At 44.6% G+C, this 19,515-nt stretch overlaps 1 protein-coding gene across 1 annotated transcript in view; it reads right to left on the reverse strand.

Annotated features, from left to right (window-relative positions):
• The window catches only part of nek5 (NIMA related kinase 5), a 17,988-nt gene extending 453 nt beyond the window's left edge, over window positions 1-17,535 (reverse strand). Inside the window, exons 1-23 of the mRNA XM_030081628.1 lie at window positions 17,431-17,535; window positions 16,021-16,156; window positions 15,471-15,567; window positions 15,275-15,372; window positions 15,111-15,194; window positions 13,698-13,768; window positions 12,686-12,772; window positions 9,408-9,462; window positions 7,895-8,008; window positions 6,542-6,628; window positions 6,352-6,439; window positions 5,173-5,276; window positions 4,603-4,670; window positions 3,616-3,792; window positions 3,325-3,403; window positions 2,711-2,812; window positions 2,479-2,559; window positions 2,212-2,313; window positions 2,014-2,076; window positions 1,495-1,611; window positions 839-1,025; window positions 509-631; window positions 1-72 (exon numbers count right to left, since the gene is read on the reverse strand). The exon at window positions 1-72 is cut by the window's left edge and continues 46 nt beyond it. Coding sequence (XP_029937488.1) covers window positions 1-72; window positions 509-631; window positions 839-1,025; window positions 1,495-1,611; window positions 2,014-2,076; window positions 2,212-2,313; window positions 2,479-2,559; window positions 2,711-2,812; window positions 3,325-3,403; window positions 3,616-3,792; window positions 4,603-4,670; window positions 5,173-5,276; window positions 6,352-6,439; window positions 6,542-6,628; window positions 7,895-8,008; window positions 9,408-9,462; window positions 12,686-12,772; window positions 13,698-13,768; window positions 15,111-15,194; window positions 15,275-15,372; window positions 15,471-15,567; window positions 16,021-16,143 — 2,179 coding nt within the window. The 5' untranslated portion in view covers window positions 16,144-16,156; window positions 17,431-17,535. The remainder of the gene's footprint in view (window positions 73-508; window positions 632-838; window positions 1,026-1,494; window positions 1,612-2,013; window positions 2,077-2,211; window positions 2,314-2,478; window positions 2,560-2,710; window positions 2,813-3,324; window positions 3,404-3,615; window positions 3,793-4,602; window positions 4,671-5,172; window positions 5,277-6,351; window positions 6,440-6,541; window positions 6,629-7,894; window positions 8,009-9,407; window positions 9,463-12,685; window positions 12,773-13,697; window positions 13,769-15,110; window positions 15,195-15,274; window positions 15,373-15,470; window positions 15,568-16,020; window positions 16,157-17,430) is intronic.
• Window positions 17,536-19,515: the final 1,980 nt, after the last annotated feature.

Genomic DNA, 19,515 nt, shown 5'->3' on the forward strand with positions numbered 1-19,515 from the left:
CGACATCAGAGTCCTCCTCCTCCTCCTCCTCCTCCTCTTCCTCCTCCTCCTTCTCTCCTCTGTTCTCTGGTTCTAAATGTGAGGGAAAAGACAGAAGAGTGTGTAAGTGTTTCTCTGGTTTCCATGACCGGTCCCAACAGAGACAGCTGACGTTTAATAGCTGCAGTAATCCCTGAGTTTCTGTGATTCAACAAAACATTTTAAAGTACCTGATGCTGTTAAAGCTCCACAGGTACTGAATGCATCTACAGAGATAAACAGAAATAAGGTAAACCACCCTGTGGCTGACAACAGGCCCCCTCATGCCTCCTCATTTGAACCGTTGTCATCTAGACAACATATCACCCCTCCAATATTCACTAAAAACACATCAGAATTTCCATTTGTCCCACAAGAAGTTTTTAAACAGACGTTGTGTAGAACGGCTTAAACACGATGGCCAGCTGGTCTGGGCAGGAGTTTGCCTTCATCCTAACTGTGGAATGTGAGTGGCAGGGTGAGGACTGACCTGGAGTCAGTGAGTCCAGGGTGGACGAGGTGAGCTCGGCCTGTGCGAGGGCGTTGAGCAGGGTGCTGGGCGGCCCGTCGGCCCACTGCCTGCGCTCCTCCTCCTCCGCCGCCGCCTCCCCTGCTGAGGAACACGGGAGGGTCACGGGAGGGTCACGGGGCGGTCTGCACTGGCAGCAGTTCACTGCACCTCACTTTGTATGACAGGAGTTTTGTAATGTTGCTCTTTTCTTTGTTTCTCATTTTGACTGTGATTGATTAAAAACTGAATTCAGAAATGAAACAGGAGGTGAACAGGGAGAAGTGCTGGTGTGTGACGGTGAAGCTGCACCTGCTCCAGCCTCCAGGCTGCTGCTGCAGGACGAGACGTCCATGTGGGCGAGGGCATCCAGCAGAGTGCGAGGAGGCTCCTGGCTCCACCCCCTCCTCGCCTCCACTTCCTGTCCTGCCGACCAATCCCTGAGCCTCAGCTCCTCTCCCTCCTGGAAGCTCAGAGTTCGGTTCAGGGCGTCCACTTCCTGTTCCAGACGGAGAGAAATGAGAAGCAGAGCGTCCTGATACTGACTGGCTGGTGGAGTTTCCTCAGCCTGCTGACCTGACCGGGCCGGGACGAGGAGTTTACCTCCACATCCCAAACTGTCACCACACCTGACAGCCCAGTCAATATGTATTGTGATTCTTAAGTATTGCAAGTCAATATTACAATGTATTGTGATCTTTTTGAATCCTCCTCTAGTTTGTGGCTGTAAAGTTTGATGAGGCTGTGATTCTCCTAGAGGTCACTGGAGGTCATTTTATACAGCGACGTCCAGTTTGAAAAAATGGTCGTCTTAGTTTCATTGGATACGATCAATTCAGTCATAACACTAATAACGAAGAAAGGGTTAAAAAATGTAAAACAAAAATAAAAAATAAAAAACAGAATTGTGATACTGAGGTGAACTGATTTTCCACCTCTGTTGTAAACCAGCAGGTCCCGTTTCTCACCTCCGGCTCCTCCTCTTCTCCTCCAGCATCCACCCTCTGCTCCTGTGGCCCCTCCTCCTGCTCTCCATCCTGCTTCACCTCCTCCTCATCTAATCGGATCTCAAACATGATTCCCTTCTGCAGGGAGAAGACACAAACATCACACACACACACACACACACACACACACACACAGCAGCAAACTGGACGCACTAATCTGATCTTCACACAGAAACATGACATGGCCGGCTGGAAGTTACAAGAGAAGAAACTGAAAGGTGCAGGAGTGTGCATGGGATTCACCTGGCTTCATTTGCTTGGCTGACTGTGTGTGTGTGTGTGTGTCTGTGTGTGTGTGTGTGTGTGTCTGTGTGTGTGTGTGTGTGTGTGTGTGTGTGTGTGTGTGTGTCTCTGTGTGTCTGTGTGTGTGTGTGTGTGTGTGTGTCTGTCTGTGTGTGTGTGTGTGTCTGTCTGTGTGTCTGTCTGTGTGTCTGTGTGTGTGTGTGCGTGTGTGTGTGTGTGTGTGTGTGTGTGTCTCACCTTGTCTCCGTGTCTCCTCTCTCTGTTCTCCTCTCTGATCTTCCTCAGAGCTTCTTCAATGTCCTGCAGAAAGAAAACACAAAAAGCTGTAAGTGGAGAGAAACTGCTGATTTAAAGGATGTGATGTTATTGCTCAGTGTGTTCAACTCTAAATGTAAATGTGAAGGGAGCACCTTGATGAACCTGTGCTGGTGTTACCTGTGCGGGCGGGGCTCTGTGCTGCCCCCTGCTGGCTGCAGGAGGCTCTGGCTCTCTGTGCTTCTCCACCACGAACGTGACGTGTTTGTCTTGTGGCTGAGCCTCATCAAAAATAAATGAAAATGTATTTGCATTTATTCAAACAAAACATTAAAAGCTAAATAAAAAACAAATGAAAAATCCCAAACTGTAGTAAGTGTGTTTGGGTCACATGACTTCATCATGACAGAGTGAAGAAGAGGAGGAGGAAGAGTGTGGTCGCCTCACCTCAGCCTCGGCCCTCATCCTCAGCTCTCTCATCTCCTGGTAATACTGCTCTCTGATCAGCTGCAGCTGACGCAGGTACTCCTGCACACACACACACACACACACACACACTCGAATGGAAAGTGAACTCTGCTGTTTTTCTCTTCAGTGATTGGTTGAGGTGGAATGTGCAGCCGGTTGCTCCGTGACGCCCCCTGGTGGTGGCTGTTTGTCCTCTTCCTGTCTGTCCTACCTGCTGTCCCTCCTGCCTCCGCTCCTGAGCTCCGCCCACTTCCTGTTCCTGGCCGCCGGGCTTCCTGTGGCGCTGGCCGTCGGCTGTAGACGGACGCAGACCCTGACAGTCACAGAGGAGAGGCTTTGACTCCCAGCTGGGATGGAAGTGACCTGAAGCCAAATGCTGGTGATGCTTAAGTGTTTGTCCGGGTCTGACACACACACACACACACACACACACACACACACACACACACACACTTCATTCACATACTTCAGGGCCTTCGTTTTTTTCCGTGGTTGTCTTCATCACCTAGAGATTATTATCAAGCAAGACTTCCATGATTTTGTCTCATAAGTTTCTACTTTTTAATTTTTTAAGACTTATAATTTCTTTTTGTAAAGTATTATGTCCTGTGACCTGCGAGCAACCCACCGAGTCGATCTCCTAAAATGTGCAAATATGACTAATAAATTTCATTTTGATCTTGAATAAGCTGTGTTTTTGTAATATAACAGCCACAGCATCCTGCTGACAGATGTGGCCTCCTGTCCTTGTTGCTGATTGGTTACTGGGGAAGGCAGGTAAAGGTGAGCAGCAGGTGTTGGCGGTGCGGTGTGTGTTCATCCTACCAGCTGTTTCTCTGCCCTCAGTTTGTACTGGTTGGCTTCCAGTCGTCTCTGCAGGTATTCATTACGAGCTGCAGCCACGCTGAGGGACGAGGGAGAGAGAGAGAGAGAGAGAGAGAGAGAGAGAGAGAGAGAGAGAGAGAGAGAGAGAGAGGAGAATGTTTCCCTTTTTTCATTTTCTACTGTGAGCACCAACATGTAAAAAACATGGAAAGCTTTTCCGAACACACTCCCCCATCAAACCAAACCAAAATGCAGAGTGGATCAGACGCCATCATGGTGTTTGTCCCTTACAGCTGGTGAGGAGCAGGCTTGTCCTCACAGCGCTCCCCTGGCTGCTCCTGGGGGGGAGGAGGAGGAGGAGGGGGAGGAGGAGGAGGAGGAGGAGCCATGTCCTGCTTCCTCCTCTGAAACGCGTCCAGCTGGGCGTGGTAGTGCTGGTAATGGCTGACAGGCTGCTGGCCGTTCCACCTGCATCAGGAATAGAAGAACATGGAAACGTGCAGCTCAGTTATTATATCAACATGGGAATGTGAGCTGGTTTTAGAAGCAGCACGGAGATGTCGACAAGAACCTGAGACTCTGACTGCAGCGTAAGCAGTTAGTGAGCACTGACTGCTGACGGTCCACTCAGCTTCATTTTGATCTGATATTATACAGCAGTTTGCTCTGGTCGAGGGATTTGATTGGACAAGAGGAGTTCCATGAGTGCTGATATTCAATACAACAGCACGCTGATGTTTGATTATTTGTATTACTGCTGTTCATTCATGTTCTGCAGCAGACTTTAATAACATGAACATGTGATCAGCACTGACACGTTTCCAAAAACAGAAACGGTGACTGCTCGTCATCAGGAAGAGCGAGGGCAGGTTGTGGCCACTTCCTGTGTTTTTTGCCCCACTGTTGACTGTATAAGCTGATTTATACTCAAAGTTAAATCTGTCTGTACTGTGATCATTTTGTCTGTATTTCTGCACGTTTTCATGAAGCGTGTGGATACAGAATAGCGGAGCAGTACCACCTGAGCAGTTTGAGAGAAACTGGTCTATGTGCAAGACACAAAGAAGAAACTGAAAAAACTGATAATATCAGAGAAAAGAATCCTCCATCGTCCTGTGGTGATGTGTTTAAGGACCTCACAGATCAAGTTTAGTTTAGTTTACACTTCCACCTTAAAACAGGTGGCATTCCCCTTTAAATCTGTATGAGACAGCAGCTGTGCGAAAAAGCTAAAGAGGATCAGTGTGTGTTGTTTCATCATGAACATAAGCGGCTCACCTGCTCCTGTGCTGACCTGCAGCCTGTGGGACGGCTGGATCAGACGCTGCTGCTCTCTGATTGGACGGCTGGGATTAGAGAGTGAAGAGTCAGAGCTTGACAGAGGCTGTACAGATAATCTGTGTTACATGTAAAGTTTGTCTGTATGGTTATGTATGACTTGCAGTGTTTATCATTTCAATGTTGGTGTTTACAAACACAATAACAAATCCTCCTCATTCTGCCTGTCATTAATGTCATTAGTAACAGCTGGGTTTACTCTGCTTTCATCTCCAAACAGCTGCTGTGAAACAGGTCTACTGATCCTCAGCAGAAGTTTGGCTTATTGAGGAGAAGTTACGGGCTCCTGGCAGCCATGTTGGAGGAGCAGAGCTGTTGTGCAGCTGAGGACATGAGGAGTCTGTCAGCCCCTCTGAACAGACTCTTCATGTCTCTGCTGTCATGGAGCTGATCAGCTATGATGTTAGCTTGTTCATTATCTAGCTGAGGAGAGTTTGTAAAGCTGACGTCTCCGTGCTGCTGTTGACCTGTGAACAGACAGGGGTCAGTGAGGTCAGCTGAGGGACCTACTTTGTGCTGTGGGGGGCTGTAGAGCCGCAGCGGGACCCTCCACTCTGGTTTGGGGGGCAGTTTCCTGACCGGGGCTCCAGGCCTCTGCTGGGCTGCAGGCCTCTCTGCACAGCAGCACAGTCACTTCACAATAAGAGCCTGGCCATAAATAACATGCAGCTGTGGACTGACAGAAACTGGCATAGCCCTGTTGGTCCTTTGTTAGTGTCTTTATCTTTATGTGCACCCATAGGTGGCATGGGCTAGTTCTTGTTTCTGTGCTGTCCTCCCTCCCCTCTGAAACAATGCCAAAACACAAGAGAGCTCCAAGTTTTAATAAAAATCATGAAGGTTAATTAGAAAAGTGAACTTTATAAAGCATAAATGCAAAAAAAAAAGTATCACAACAAAAGTGAAGACAAAAAAGAGTTTAAATCCTCACTGTGCAACAGATTTAATGAGGAAAAGCAAACACTCCCCTGAGTACTGAAGACAGAACATGACCACAACACAACACAAGCCAACATGTGGCTGAACACAAAGGATCCAGTCAGGATCGAGCCGTTCGCCTCCTGATGTGACAAAAGATTTCTGTTCCTGTCCGTGTTCCTCTGCAGAATATCTGAGTGGTGAGATAAGGCGAGCAGCAGCTGGAGCCGAGCCAGGAGCAACAGGGGCTGCACACAACCTGGCAGCCCACTGAGGGACAGGATGCTGTGTCACTAAACCACCACCAGGGGGAGCTGACACAGCCCTGTGACTGCAGCTCCATGCTGTGGGGATTAAAGCCTGACTGAGCTCTGCACAGCATTTATGTGTGAGGTAACCCTTTGAAATCTGAAAGAAATGCTCCTCATTTCTTTTGAAAATACTGAAAATGAAAAATGCTACTTTTAAAAACATATTTCATACATTTTTGCATTTTTTATATTTTTGTAGACATTTTTAACGTGATAGATAGATTTATTATTTAATATTTATCATTTTATTTTATTTTTCTGTGACTTTCTTACTTTTGTCTCATCACATATTTTTTAATTTTTTTTTTTTTTTTTTTACTTAATTTAATTTATTTTTTAAAATTTTAGACAAGACTTTCAGAAAAATCTTTTTGCTAAGAGTTAACAGAAATATGTCAAAATAAAAGCCCACCCATGGGCTCCTGGTTCATGTACATTTATGTTGTATGTTCCATGTTACCTGGAGTGTGTGCAGCTCCTGGCCGGGTTGGACAGGCTGCCGGTTTGTTTCTGTGCACCACGGCATGACCAAACTCCTCCTGCATCACCTGCACACACACACACACACACACACACAGACTTTTGTCCCTTCAGATAAGGAAAAGGGAAAGACACTGTTTGTTCAGTGATTCTGTGTGAGAGCTGCGTACCTGCGGCTCCAGGTGCCTGCTGATGCGTTTCTCCAGGAAGGGTCGCTTCAGGACGGAGCTGACCGAGGGCCGGTCCCGAGGACTCACCTGCAACGGAGCAGTGTGTGTGTGTGTGTGTGTGTGTGTGTGTGTGTGTGTGTGTGTGTGTTATTCAAGTGAAAAACACACATTTCTAAGAGCAGCCTCCTCTATAGAACATGCCTTTATAACATTTTAATTTGAACTGAACAGTCCAGTGTTGACCTTCAGCTACAAAGTGAACAAAAGCAGGTTTCACCTCTGAAGGCTCTTTAGCCAGGCATTACTGTCCCTTGAGAGTCATTTGCAGGCTCTTTTCTACTCTAAAAATCAGGTAACAGACTTCAAGTGTCTGGCAAATTGCAGTGAGAACCACCAGTCAAAACTGAAGCTTGGTCTTAATGATTTGACAAGTTTCCACAGCCTTTGCGCACATGGAACTGATTCAAAACAAACTGATGTCAGTAAGGCTCAGTGGTCAATATGAAAATAAAGCAAAGTTGACATACTGGAGATACAAGGTTTCTACCCGAAAGCGGTGACATTTAGACGTCTGCCAAAATCCTGAGCAGCTGCTAAAACACGTCACTGACATTTGCACCCGCCTTTTCAAAAATCCCTTTTTCATTTTGTGCATTTCCACAAATGTTCTGAGACTGTCTGGTCATCAAGGTGAGACTGAGAATGTTTTCCCACTTCCCCAAAAAATGCAGTTTAATATAAAATGTGATCAGGGAGACACCAGCCAATCAGGAGCTGTCTCATCTCCTGCAGGCTCTGTGTCTTATAAGAGTCAGCTTCACTTCTCACAGGTTCATTCATATTTTTTCTGTTTCTATCAGCTCCTCTGCCCGCCAGTGTCCATCATCCAGAGAGCCAATCAGCATCTCTGCTTCACCTCACCTGGTTGTCTTTCTGTATATAAACCTCATATATTTTGTTTTTATCTTGTCATTTCTGGAGCCTCTCCTCCATGATTCATTTCCTCTCAGTAAAGCCTCACTTTGTCCATCCAAACTAGTTTTAGGATAAAACGGTGAAAATGTCAGATCAATTTTGGAATGAATTAGCAAACAATGGATAAAACTGTTCCTTGTAAAAAGCTGTTTTTTTTTGTTGTAATGGAACAGAACAGAAATGGTTCACGTCACTTAAATGAAATAAAGAATTATTTGGGACTTTAAGTGTAAAGGTTTGTTTTGTTTTTAATTTCTAAAACCTGATAATCAGATACAAACTTTTGGAAGTCTTCAGTGTGAAAGGCTGAGTCATCAAAACTGTGAGTGTGGTCATGAGTCAGCACTTCTTCCTCTACAGACCGTGTGAGGCTCTGACCTTGAACAGCTGGGTGAGCAGCAGGCGGAGGTCGTACGAGTAGCAGCTGGATACTGGATTATAGCGCCCCCTGCAGATCTTACCCACCAGCTGCCGCAGACTGCTGCCTTCAAACTGCAGGTCAGGACACACACACACACACACACACACACACACACACACACACACACACACACACACACACACTGTCACGCTAGGACAAAACACACTTGGCTATATCATAAGTTATGGCTCTACAGTTTTATATACACACACAGAATTCATCAGTCTCTTTTCTTTCACTCAAATTTTAACCGAGAGGAAAATATTAATATTTTTGGCGACTTAGGAATTTTGTGTTTCTTCTTCATGCCGACTTCAGCCTCAGTGAACCGTGAACATCGACGCCTTCCAACAGAAACACATTTGAGTTCTGTGAGAAAATCCAAGCTGGAGGGAGCGATAACACTAAAGATACTTGAGAGTTAAATTTAATGCTTTTTAAGACCATTTCAAGAATAAACTTATCCACATTCAAGACTCATATCTGGAAAAAAAATCACTGTTTTGTTGTTCAAATAAGCATTCCAGATACATGTTGAGATAAGGTGTGTGTATTTGGTTTTGTGCTGCGGTCAGTGTCAGGGAGGAAAATGGCTGATTATTGACTGCATGGTTCAAACAGACTGTTTTAGCTTCAGCTTAGAGAGCAGCTGCTGCTGAAATGAATCTAATCAGGACTTTTTTGGTTTTGACACAGAACTTGGGACAGGGGGGATTTATGTGGATTTTGTCTTTACAGATGCTGAAGTGGATCATCTGGTCTGTGTGTGTGTGTGTGTGTGTGTGTGTGTGTGTGTGTGTGTGTCTAAATGTGTGTGTATGGGAGTAAGGAAAGTATCAGGTTTAGCAGCAGGTTGAGTTTCATCACTGAACAAATGTTGACTGTCACACAGACGAGCAGATTAATTACTAATGAATCAGGCAGCGGTCTTATTACACCAAATAAATTCAAATTTAGGACTATTTAATGACTTTTCAGGCCTCATGTTGATGGAATTAAGTTTAGGACATTTTAAGACTTTTCAGGGACCTGCAGACACCCTGAGGTGTGCACTCCCTGTGGCCTGAGGGGGCGCTGTTGTCAGAGACAGCTGTGTTGTGGATGTGTGGCACAGACACAGGAAATGACCCCACAGTGAGCCATCTCTCCTCTAAACTGTCTCTGATCATTCAGTGTCCCAACAACCAGTTTTAAAACACTAGACATTGTGCTTTTGTAAAAAAAAAAAAAAAAAATTGATTTTGTCTTTTTATTATCCAAATTAATTCTCCTCCTTCTTTTATTTGCATTTCCTCTGGTGACCCCGTCTCCTGTTTTGTAAAAGCACAGACCAGGACTTAACAGAGTCAGTGTGAAGGAGAGCCACAGACTAGCCTGTGTGTGTGTGTCTGTGTGTGTGTGTGTGTGTGTGTGTGTGTGTGTGTGTGTGTGTGTGTGTGTGTGTGTGTGTGTGTGTGAGCTTCAGCTTACTGGATGTCTCAAGGTGCAGAGTTCATACAGGACACAGCCCAAAGACCAGATATCCCTGTGGACAGGACACACACACACACACACACACACACACACACACACGTTTCCATTATGTCTTGTACGGAGATTGGACTCACACCTCTGACTCAACACTTTAACGTCACAACAAAGCAGCATTTTGTGGAATCTGACAGTTTCCCAGGTGCAACAGGAAGCTGGGGGGCGGGGCAAAACACGACCCTGTTAAACTATGGAAGCCTGGAATGGACATGATGACAACAGAGCTGAGCACACCAGCCAATCAGACCCGAGATCCAGCAAACACACACACACACACACACACATACACACACACACACACACACACACACACACACACACTGCCTCCCATCCGCCCTCACATAACCTGCATGAGGATCCTGATCCTGAACCCACAAGAAACAATGGCTTGGCTTCTAGTGGAAAAGGAAATGCAGTGTTAGTGTGTGTGCATGTGTGTGTGTGGGTGCATGTGTGTGCGTGGGTGCATGTGTGTGCATGGGTGTGTGTATGTGCGTGGGTGCATGTGTGTGTGTGTTAAACAAAGTTGTGTGTGTGAGCCACAAAGTTCCACTGAATCTGAAGGCCCTTGTTTTAAGTTAAAGTTTGCATAAATCGATGCGGCTGTGTGTTCGTGCACGTGTGTACAGTTTGTGTGTGTGAAATAGTGCAAGTGTGTATTTGCATGTGTGTGTGTTTGCGTGTGTGTGTGTGTGTGTGTGTGTGTGTGTTTGCGGGTGATTACAGGCGTCTTTGTGGGAAACAGGAAGAGCCTCTGAGCTGACTGCTATCAACACAAGAGCTGAAGCTGCAGAACAATGACCTGTGTAAACACTGAGAGAGAGAGAGAGAGAGAGGGAGAGGGAGAGAGAGAGAGAGAGGGAGAGCGAGCGAGAGAGAGAGAGAGAGAGAGAGAGAGGCAGAGGGAGAGAGAGAGAGAGAGAGAGAGAGAGGCAGAGGGAGAGAGAGAGAGAGAGAGAGAGAGAGAGAGAGAGAGAGAGAGAGAGAGAGAGGAGAGAGAGGAGAGAGAGAGAGAGAGAGAGAGAGAGAGAGAGGAGGGTGGAGTGACAGCAGCAGCACATTAAAGCTGCAGGATCCACCTGGAGCTCAACACTCTCTGCTGGTCCAGATTACACCTGGCTCTCTTAATCCAAAGTGAACAGACGTATAAAAGCGAGTGGGCGAGCGGTCCGGAGGAAACTGGACTGAACTTCTTCACACAACAAGAACGAGCTGTTTGCTTCGCTCATGTCAGATGTGAGACTTCTGGGTAGTGAAGTCCCTCAAACCTCAAAAATCAAAGTTACCTCTTGCTGCTTGCTACTCAAACTCATGTGTGTTTTATGAAACTCCAGTTATTATAGAAGTAAATGTTATAATATCTGTTAAAATATCTCAAAGCTGAGCCAGCAAAAATGACCAAAACACCCTTCAAATTAAAGACATGGTGCAATGTTTTACCATTTTTACCTCTGTACGTCCACTGCTTCATTTCTATGGGTAGCATTTCGTGTTAGCTTAGCATAAAGACTTGAAGTCTATGGGAGTCGTTAGCCTAGTCATGAATATGATATTTTCTCCAAAACGTTGGAGTTTTCCTTTAAGAGTTTTCTGATCTCTGGACTTTTAGGAGCTGCAGATGAACTGGAGAGAGAGGGAAAGAGGGAACGAGTGTGTTTGTGTGCTGCATATGAGAATGCATATGTGTGTGTGTGTGTGTGTGTGTGTGTGTGTGTGTGTACTGTGGTGGAGAACACCCATCTGAGACAACGCACTGAACCATGACCAGAGAATGACAGCATGATTATGAAACCATATGCTGTAATTACACACACATGGAGGATCGATCATTCCAGCCTCATCTCTGTGTGTGTGTGTGTGTGTGTGTGTGTGTGTGTGTGTGTGTGTGTGTGTGTGCATGTGTGTGTGTGTGTGTGTGTGATTACTTCATGTCCACATACTTAGAGGGTAAAACGTTACGCCCTGGAAAATGATAATTCCTTATTCTACATTAACACAGTTGTGATTAAAAACTGATTAAGGGCGTAGCTTGTTGCCATGGTGATGCTCAGTCGTGGATTTGGAGGAGAAACAAGAACAAAACACAAAGATTCGGGGGTTTTGTTGGTTCTCTTGCCTTGGAGACACACTTGTTGCTGAGTTCATGTCCGTCTGAACGTTTCTGATTATCCTGGTTATCAGGCTCATTCCTGTTTGATCCTATTCAGGATGTGGCGTTTCCGTGGAACCCAGAGACACCTGGTTATTCATATCCCTGTCTACATGGTAAACTCAGGTATCCTGGTTACTGACGACTGCAGACGCCTGTGATGTTTACAACACAAATCTTGAATGTGATCTTCCTCTGTGGTGTTAACCTGAACTTAATGTGACTGTGGCTGTTGGAAGCGGCTTCAGCTTGAAAGCTTTGGCTTTCAGTTCTAAATCAAAAATCAACTGAAAAGAGCGTTCGATTTCCAACTTTGAATTCACAAGCACGTTCATGATTCTCCAAGTATGTTTTTCTCTCTCCATATCTTTTGTTCTCCTGCCAGGAGAGGGGAAGCTACGTAAGCTCTTCCTGCTCAGAGCTCCAAGCAGCACGACTGACTGTGACTCTGAATGTAAGGCAGTCAGGGTGGCACATCAAAAAACACTGGATACCATGTGGCCATGTATCTTTTTAAAGAGGGATTTGAAAATGCAAATGAAAGTGTCAGGGCACAAAACCAAAAATCAAGACTCAGTAATGTAACAATAGCATAGCCATTAGTGCTGAAAAAACAAGTTTAATAACCCTCGTAAAGCCTTAAGGGTCAAAACAACCCGAGTGTCCGCGAGTCTTTTTTCTGGGGTCCTGCGGTGCGTTCAGGGCCAAGGCCAGGTGGTCCGGGGGCATGGGGGAGCGCTGGAGGCCGTGACCGCCACTGCATAGCCAAGGGCGAGGCATGACTCGCAGACGCTCGGGTCGTTTTGACCCCTTAAGGCTTTATGAGGAATCAAAAATCAAATTGAATTGGGACTTAAAAATCAAAGGTCACATCTAACCGTGGATTTGGCGAGTCGTGACACTCGACTCCCCAGTGTGGACAGGTAAAGGTAGAGCACTGTTTTGAAAAGAACAAAAATAAAGTGGACTTTCCTCCCTAAATGTGCCATCCCTCAGTCCACAGCTCTCGTTTGAAAAGACTTTCAGAATAAGAGGAGGGAGCTGTGATTGCAGCGCCTCATGTACGCACGTCTTGTTGTTGTAGGGCCGGCTCTCACAGATCTCGGGGGACAGGTAGTACGGCGTCCCGACACACGTCCTGGCCAGCTCCATGGTGCTGCACAGCCATGTTCACAAACACAACACAACACAGCCAGCTGATTTCCAGTCAAAAACATGAAACTTTACACTTTATTAATATGTTTTTTTGTATTTATAGTGATGATATCACTCTAGTTTATTCTGAAATGATGTGTTTTTATAAGGATCTTGGATGTTTTCACAGATTAGTTTCTCAGAGCGTTTCTCAGACACAGAGCTGCTCTAGAGGCAGAAATAATCTGATTGGTTGAGCTAAACCTTAGTGGGCGGAGCCAAAGGACCTCAGTTTTTCTGTCTAAGGAACATCAGACTGAGGCTCAGTGAGAATAAACAGTTTAGTTATGGAGGTTAGCTGGGTCGCTGGGTGCCATGGTGACGAGGGAATGGAAATGAAATCTAATCCTAATCTTAGTTCAATCTTTGCCATTCAAGCTTGTCACTTAGCTGGCTGTTCTTTGGCTCCGCCCACTGAGGTTTATCTCATCCAATCAGTTTGCCTCTGCCTCTTAGAAATCTTTGAAAAACTAAAAATACGATCTGAACAGAACAAAAACTAGTTTTCCAAGGTTGTTTTTCCCTTGTAAATTTGTTCTTTTGTTATCTTGGAAATTTACGGCTTATTCTCAGAAAGTTTTTTCCCCCCAATATTAACCCCGTCTCCCCCAGCGGTGTAATATTTTTTTCTCCCCACAGTGGCCCCAACACACTGTGGCTACAGTAAAGTGTGATACATGTAAACTCAGCTGTGTTCTGGTGTCTCTGCACAGGACCTCAGTCTGCAGAATGATAATAACATGTTTGGAAGTGTGTCTCTGTGCTGCAGAGCCTTCAGTGATGAACAGCTGCTACAGTGTGTGTGAACGTGTGTGTGTGTGTGTGTGTGTGTGTGTGTGTGTGTGTGTGAGAGAGAGAGAGAGAGAGGGAAGATGACACTAACTCACTTATTCAACATTCTTGCGATGCCGAAGTCTCCCAGCTTTGCTTTCATCCCTCCGCTGGTGAGGAAGATATTCTGCAGGGAGGGGGGGGGGGGGATGAAAGCATCTCTGTGTTTCACAACCAAAACAACGAGTGGGCGGCCGTCACGTGAGCGTGTGTGAGGAAAACAGATATGACTGATGACAGATAGTTAATGGTTACACAGAAAAGAAGCCTGTGGTGGTTAGAGCGGGGAGCTGGAGCGTACAGACAGCTCTTTGTGGAGAGCCCAGATGAGCTCCGGGTGAAGCCCCTAAACTCTGGAATCCTGACTCACTGTTGGAAGATCCTGACCTCAGAGTCCATGGATAATATCATTTTCAATGCACGTCTTCCTCTCACAGTGCGTGATTTATGGAAGCTGCAGGGTTTGGTCTCGTGAGGGAGGGTGAGGGCGCGACACGGTGGTGAGGGCGTCACAAAGAGGAGGATTTTTTTACCCAGCGGTCACAGGACACGCTTTTTAACAATTTTTTCTGGTAAATTAAAGGAGCGCCCCAGAGCTTCTGCATGTTCAGAGTTTTCCCTCCAACCTGTTCCTCTGCTCTCCTCCCAGAGCGAGCCGTGGGCTTTCAGAGCTGCCACATCACTCCTCCTCCCTTTCCTCCATTCATTCCACTACGATATGAACATGAACTTTCAGAGCCTTCACACTTTCTTCACTCCAGTTTTCCATCAGCCCAATAAAGTCCTCCACATGAGTTTTCCTAAAAGCAGCAGCACTGTTGGCTTTTCAGGACTTTTTCACACTGAAACGCTCCCTCCTCCTCCTCCTCCTCCTCCTCCTCCTCCTCCTCCTCCTCCGCCAGGGAAAATAGTCCCCGGGGAAACGTTTTGCTTTCCGCAGCCAATTATCAGCTGTGTGGTTTCTGAGTGTTGAGGACTTTGAACATTATAAGGCGGCTGCTTCAACCACAAACTCACATTGTGACTCTGAAGTTCCCTGCAGGATTTGATAAATGGTTTGTTGGTGTGTAAAATGTGGGGGAGTTGTAGTAAACAGGTCAAACACTCAAAATGCCTGGTTTGGTCCTTTAGTCACTCTGTTATACTGACACAGTCATGCAGCTTTTCACATGAACACATGTAAGTTACACCCTGAACATGCAGAACTTTAGCATAAAAGCCTTTCACTGATTAGCCCCGCCTCTCTGGTTGGAGGTGGGCTGATCAGTGAAATCACCTGGAGGAGTTTTTGTTTGGAATGAAAACCTGCAGCCTCTTGGCCTCCATGGCACCAGTTTGACACCCCTGCTTTAAAACACACCACTAAGGACCTGGCAGCAGCACGTGAGCTGCCCTGTCACTCACTGCTGACTCCTCCTCCTCCTCGGCTGTGCTGTGATGTGATTGGACAGCTGCTGTTGTTGTGTTACCTGGGTCTTGATGTCTCTGTGCAGAATCTTCCTGTCGTGGATGTGTTTGAGCCCCAGGCAGATCTGAACGAACCAGTCCAGCACCTGACAACACACAACACGCTTACACTCTGTGTGTGAGTGTGTGTGTGTGTGTGTGTGTGTGCGTGTGTGTGTGTGTGTACCTGCTCCTCAGTGAAGGGAACTCCTCTCTGCATGTTGATCCTCTTCATCAGGTCTCCTCCATCACAGTACTCCATCACTATGTACAAGCTGTTCTTCTCTACACACACACACACAAAGGACATGGACAGATACACACTTGTGCGCACACACACACACTTACAGACTTATTGGACCACTACACACACACACACACACCTTGAAATGATCTGAAGAAGGCGACGATGTTTGGATGTTTCATCTTTGACAGCAGCATCACCTCCTTCCTGGACGCCTCCCTCTCCCTCGCCGACATCTGAGCACAAACACACACCGAGCACACTCTTCAACATGCTTTAGGTCTCACACACACACACACACACACACTCTGAACACACTTCTGGGGAAACAGCTCTTGTTATCTGTTATTTGTGAATTGGAAAGTAGATCCGGCAGGTTGCGTCTGCAGGAAAACTTGCACACAGTGTTGCAGCAGAAGAAACGAGCTGACGGCGCGGTCACAGACTCAGAGTCAGAGATACTTCACTGATCCCTGAGCAGAAACCAGGACAGGGGCAGATGCTCAAATTTTCAAGAGAAGAATTTAATTAAAGGACACAATAGAAAAGAGATGAGAAATACAAAAATGTGCCTCAGAAATTTATTTGTAAAAAAAAGGAAAAAAAAAAAAAAAGAAAAAAGTGTGTGCATCATGTATAAATATGTGCATTAATCCTTCTTGTTTGAAGTTTGAAGACCCTGGTCTCACCTTTGCCAGGTTGATGTGCTTGACCACACAGCGCCCGTCACCGCCTCCATGTTTGTCCCGGACCAGGAAGGCCTTCCCAAACGCTCCCTCTCCGATCTGACGCACAATCTCATAGCTGTTCATAACAGCTGGACACCTGCAGCCAGATTATTATGGAATATTATAAAATACATTATGGGACGGAAATGATCTTTTCTCCCACCAGACACAAACAGCAGCCGAGCCGTGCGGAAAGTTCCCAACAGTGCAGGAGGTATTCTCAAGAAAATTCCCACAGTTCCACCTGCTGGTGGTCACACTGTGACCCCAGCCCAGCTCTCCTGCCCCGGCCCCTGCAGCTCGTCCAGCACACAAAACAAAACTCTTTATGGATGAGAACTCTCTGTTATTACCCTGAGGCCTGAGTTTTCTCTTTATCACGCTAGTAAAGAAACACGAATCTAACGTTATTCTTTTATCACTCATGAGTCTGAGAGGGAAAAAAAATCCTTTTTTAAATTAATATAAAAAATTATAACTCACCTGTCTCTGTCTGCCTGGCAGGACTGACACTTTACACCCTTTTTATTTCACTTTTGGTTTGTTTTATTGATTTATTCATTATTGCTTTTACTCTTGTACTCTCAGAAAAAAATCCTGCTTCTTAAATAAAGAGGTTCTTCAGGTGGTGATGGTTCTCTGTAGAACCACACAGCATTTTGAAGAACCATTTAAGAACCAGTATTTTTCTGAGAGTATGAAAGCTGCTCTCTATTATTATTATTATTATCATGATTACAATATTATGTAGGCTACAATAAAATCAGATGTGCTGCATGTTAGAGTGTAAAGTTATGCAGCAGTTAGACATTAAAACTCTTCTCACAGGTTAATGCAGATTTACTTCAACAGAGATTACTGAACCACTATGAACTACTCTTACTAAGACTAAAATACTGCAGTACTCTTACTGCGACTAAAATACTGCAGTACTCTTACTGCGACTAAAATACTGCAGTACTCTTACTGAGACTAAAATACTGCAGTACTCTTACTGAGACTAAAATACTGCAGTAGTCTTACTGAGGGAGCGTTAGTGTGTACTGGAGTGTGTTTCCATGATGGCGGTGATATTCCGGATCATATTTCATATTTCTCCCCGGCGGCTGGTGACTGAGCCGCGGCGACACACACCTGCACCTCATATGCTGATAATGCTTTACAACTTTAAAGTTATTCCATAATCTGAACATTATTCCCGGTGTGTGACAGATTAAGCCTCTCCGCATCACCGGGAGCAGCCGGAGCCCGTTGCCATGGCGACACGTACACACGCAGTTAGCCTGGCTAGCTCGCACGTTAGCATGCTAACCTAACTTCACGTCCTCACGTTTCTCCTCCTTACAGCGTCGGAAAATTCAGCGAACCTACCTTTGAAAAGCTGTTCATTAAATGTACATGTTGGACAGCGGCGGGTTGAAGCTGAAAAGACGCTAAAGTGACTGAAAAGTGTGGAAAAATAACCGTGCGGAAACTACACGGCGGATGAACGAAGCCCCAAGGCATCCTGGGACTTGTAGTTTGTGCAGTTTAAACTAAAATACTCCTGCAACAACTTAAACAAGTTATTTTAAAAAGTTATTATCGTAAACGAAACCCAACGAAATAATTAAATTAGATGAGGGAAAACATTTTCATTACCTGGTGATAAAAATGAGGCTTGTATCTGTATTGTGTGTTTACAAAACGAACTAAATAAAGAAAAATGATAGAGAACATGGTTAGTTTTCATATTTGTCAGTTTATTCGGTTGTTCATCCGTGAAGACATCTCTTTAAATGATCTGACGTTTTGTTTTTAAGTTTTGATTACACATAAAAACTTTTTCTGACTTCTTTAAAATGTCATCTCTTACAAATAGCATAATACCATGTTCCAAAAAAAAAAGACTAAAACTAAACTGAAACTAATCTAAACTAGACTAAACCTGAGCATTTTCCAAAAATGAAAGTTCATCTAAACTAGCAAGCCTGTTTTGAAGATGAATTGAAAACTAAACTGAAACTGAAAACAAATAGTCAAAACGAAACAAAAACAAAAACTAACTGATGAAAAATACAAAACTTTCCAATGAAAAATCCCAAAATATAACAACCTCAGTTTACCTAGTTTACACTTTGAAACCCAAATGTATTTTATATAAGTGTTGTTGCAGATATTATATTATGTGTACCGTAGAGGAATATGAAAGCACGCCCTCTAAAGGTTGTCAAATTAATTAGTTACACACAAGCGCGCGCGCGCGCGCGCGCACACACACACACACACACACACACACACACACACACACACACACACACACACACACACACACACACACACACACACACCAAAAACATGACCCGGGTGGTGCAGACTTGTTTTCCAAAAATATGATTTTTCCCATCACTTCAGCAGCGCCTGCGTGCAGATTTACACTTCTGAGTCGTTTGGAGATGTTTTCCTCCGCCGCCCTGATGGGAGGATAAACAGCGCTTCGGATCTGGCAACCCTCCCCGGTCAAGACCTGCGGAGCGAAACTACCGACGCGTCCGTCAAGTCAGCGAGCCACAGACAGGACCACACCGGAAGGCTGCCTGCTCCACCTTTCAGAACAAAAGAAACCTATGTGTCACCTGTTAATGAAGGAAAAAACAAACACAGAACTACACCACACCCCAAAATAACTCATTAAACTTCACATGACTGTTTAAACTGTTGATTTAACCATTTACCTGTGCAGAAGTTTTACCTGCAGGACTTAACTCAACAGTTTTTATGTGCTATATGTATTTTCTTAAGTATGTTCAGTTTCTTATTTCTGTAATTATGTTTGTAATATTTTTTATAGGATTAATCCATATATTTCTGCATAATGCACATACATCTACGCACATATTGTCATATTTCATCTTCCTTTTTCTACATTTTTATAGTTTCTTATTATATTTTTATTGTTCTTCTCTTTTAGGTTTGACACGTTTAGACATAATGCACATGCTTTTTTTTTTTTTTTTTTTTACATATTTCTAAGGCACGTATTTTTGTATTTCTTACCTCTTTTCCTCTTTCTTATAATTTAATTATTTTCTTGCGAATTTGAGCAATGACTTGATAAAAACGAATGTAACTCAACTTATATTTCAGATTCACCTCAGTCCGGTTTAATTCTTCACGTCCCTTAACATTAAAGTGGCGTCTCAGGGGAAAGTGAACTGTTATTCAGTCTAAAAATACTTCAATAATAGTGAGCTGATAATGTTATAGTCCATTTAAGGTGTAACTTGAGGTTTTTATGTTTCAAAGGGGTGTTTCAGGGATAATTCAGGAATAATTTTAGGCTGAAAAATATATCCTATTAAGGTAAAAAACAAGGAGGAATTTATAGCTCTTGCTTCATTGTTTTAAATTTGAGAAAATAATTAAGGGAATTAAGTGAGAGACCCATTAAAAACACTGAAACTGAACTTTCTCAGT

This window comes from Myripristis murdjan, chromosome 21, assembly GCF_902150065.1.
Source record: "Myripristis murdjan chromosome 21, fMyrMur1.1, whole genome shotgun sequence".
NCBI classification, from domain to species: Eukaryota; Metazoa; Chordata; class Actinopteri; order Holocentriformes; family Holocentridae; genus Myripristis; species Myripristis murdjan.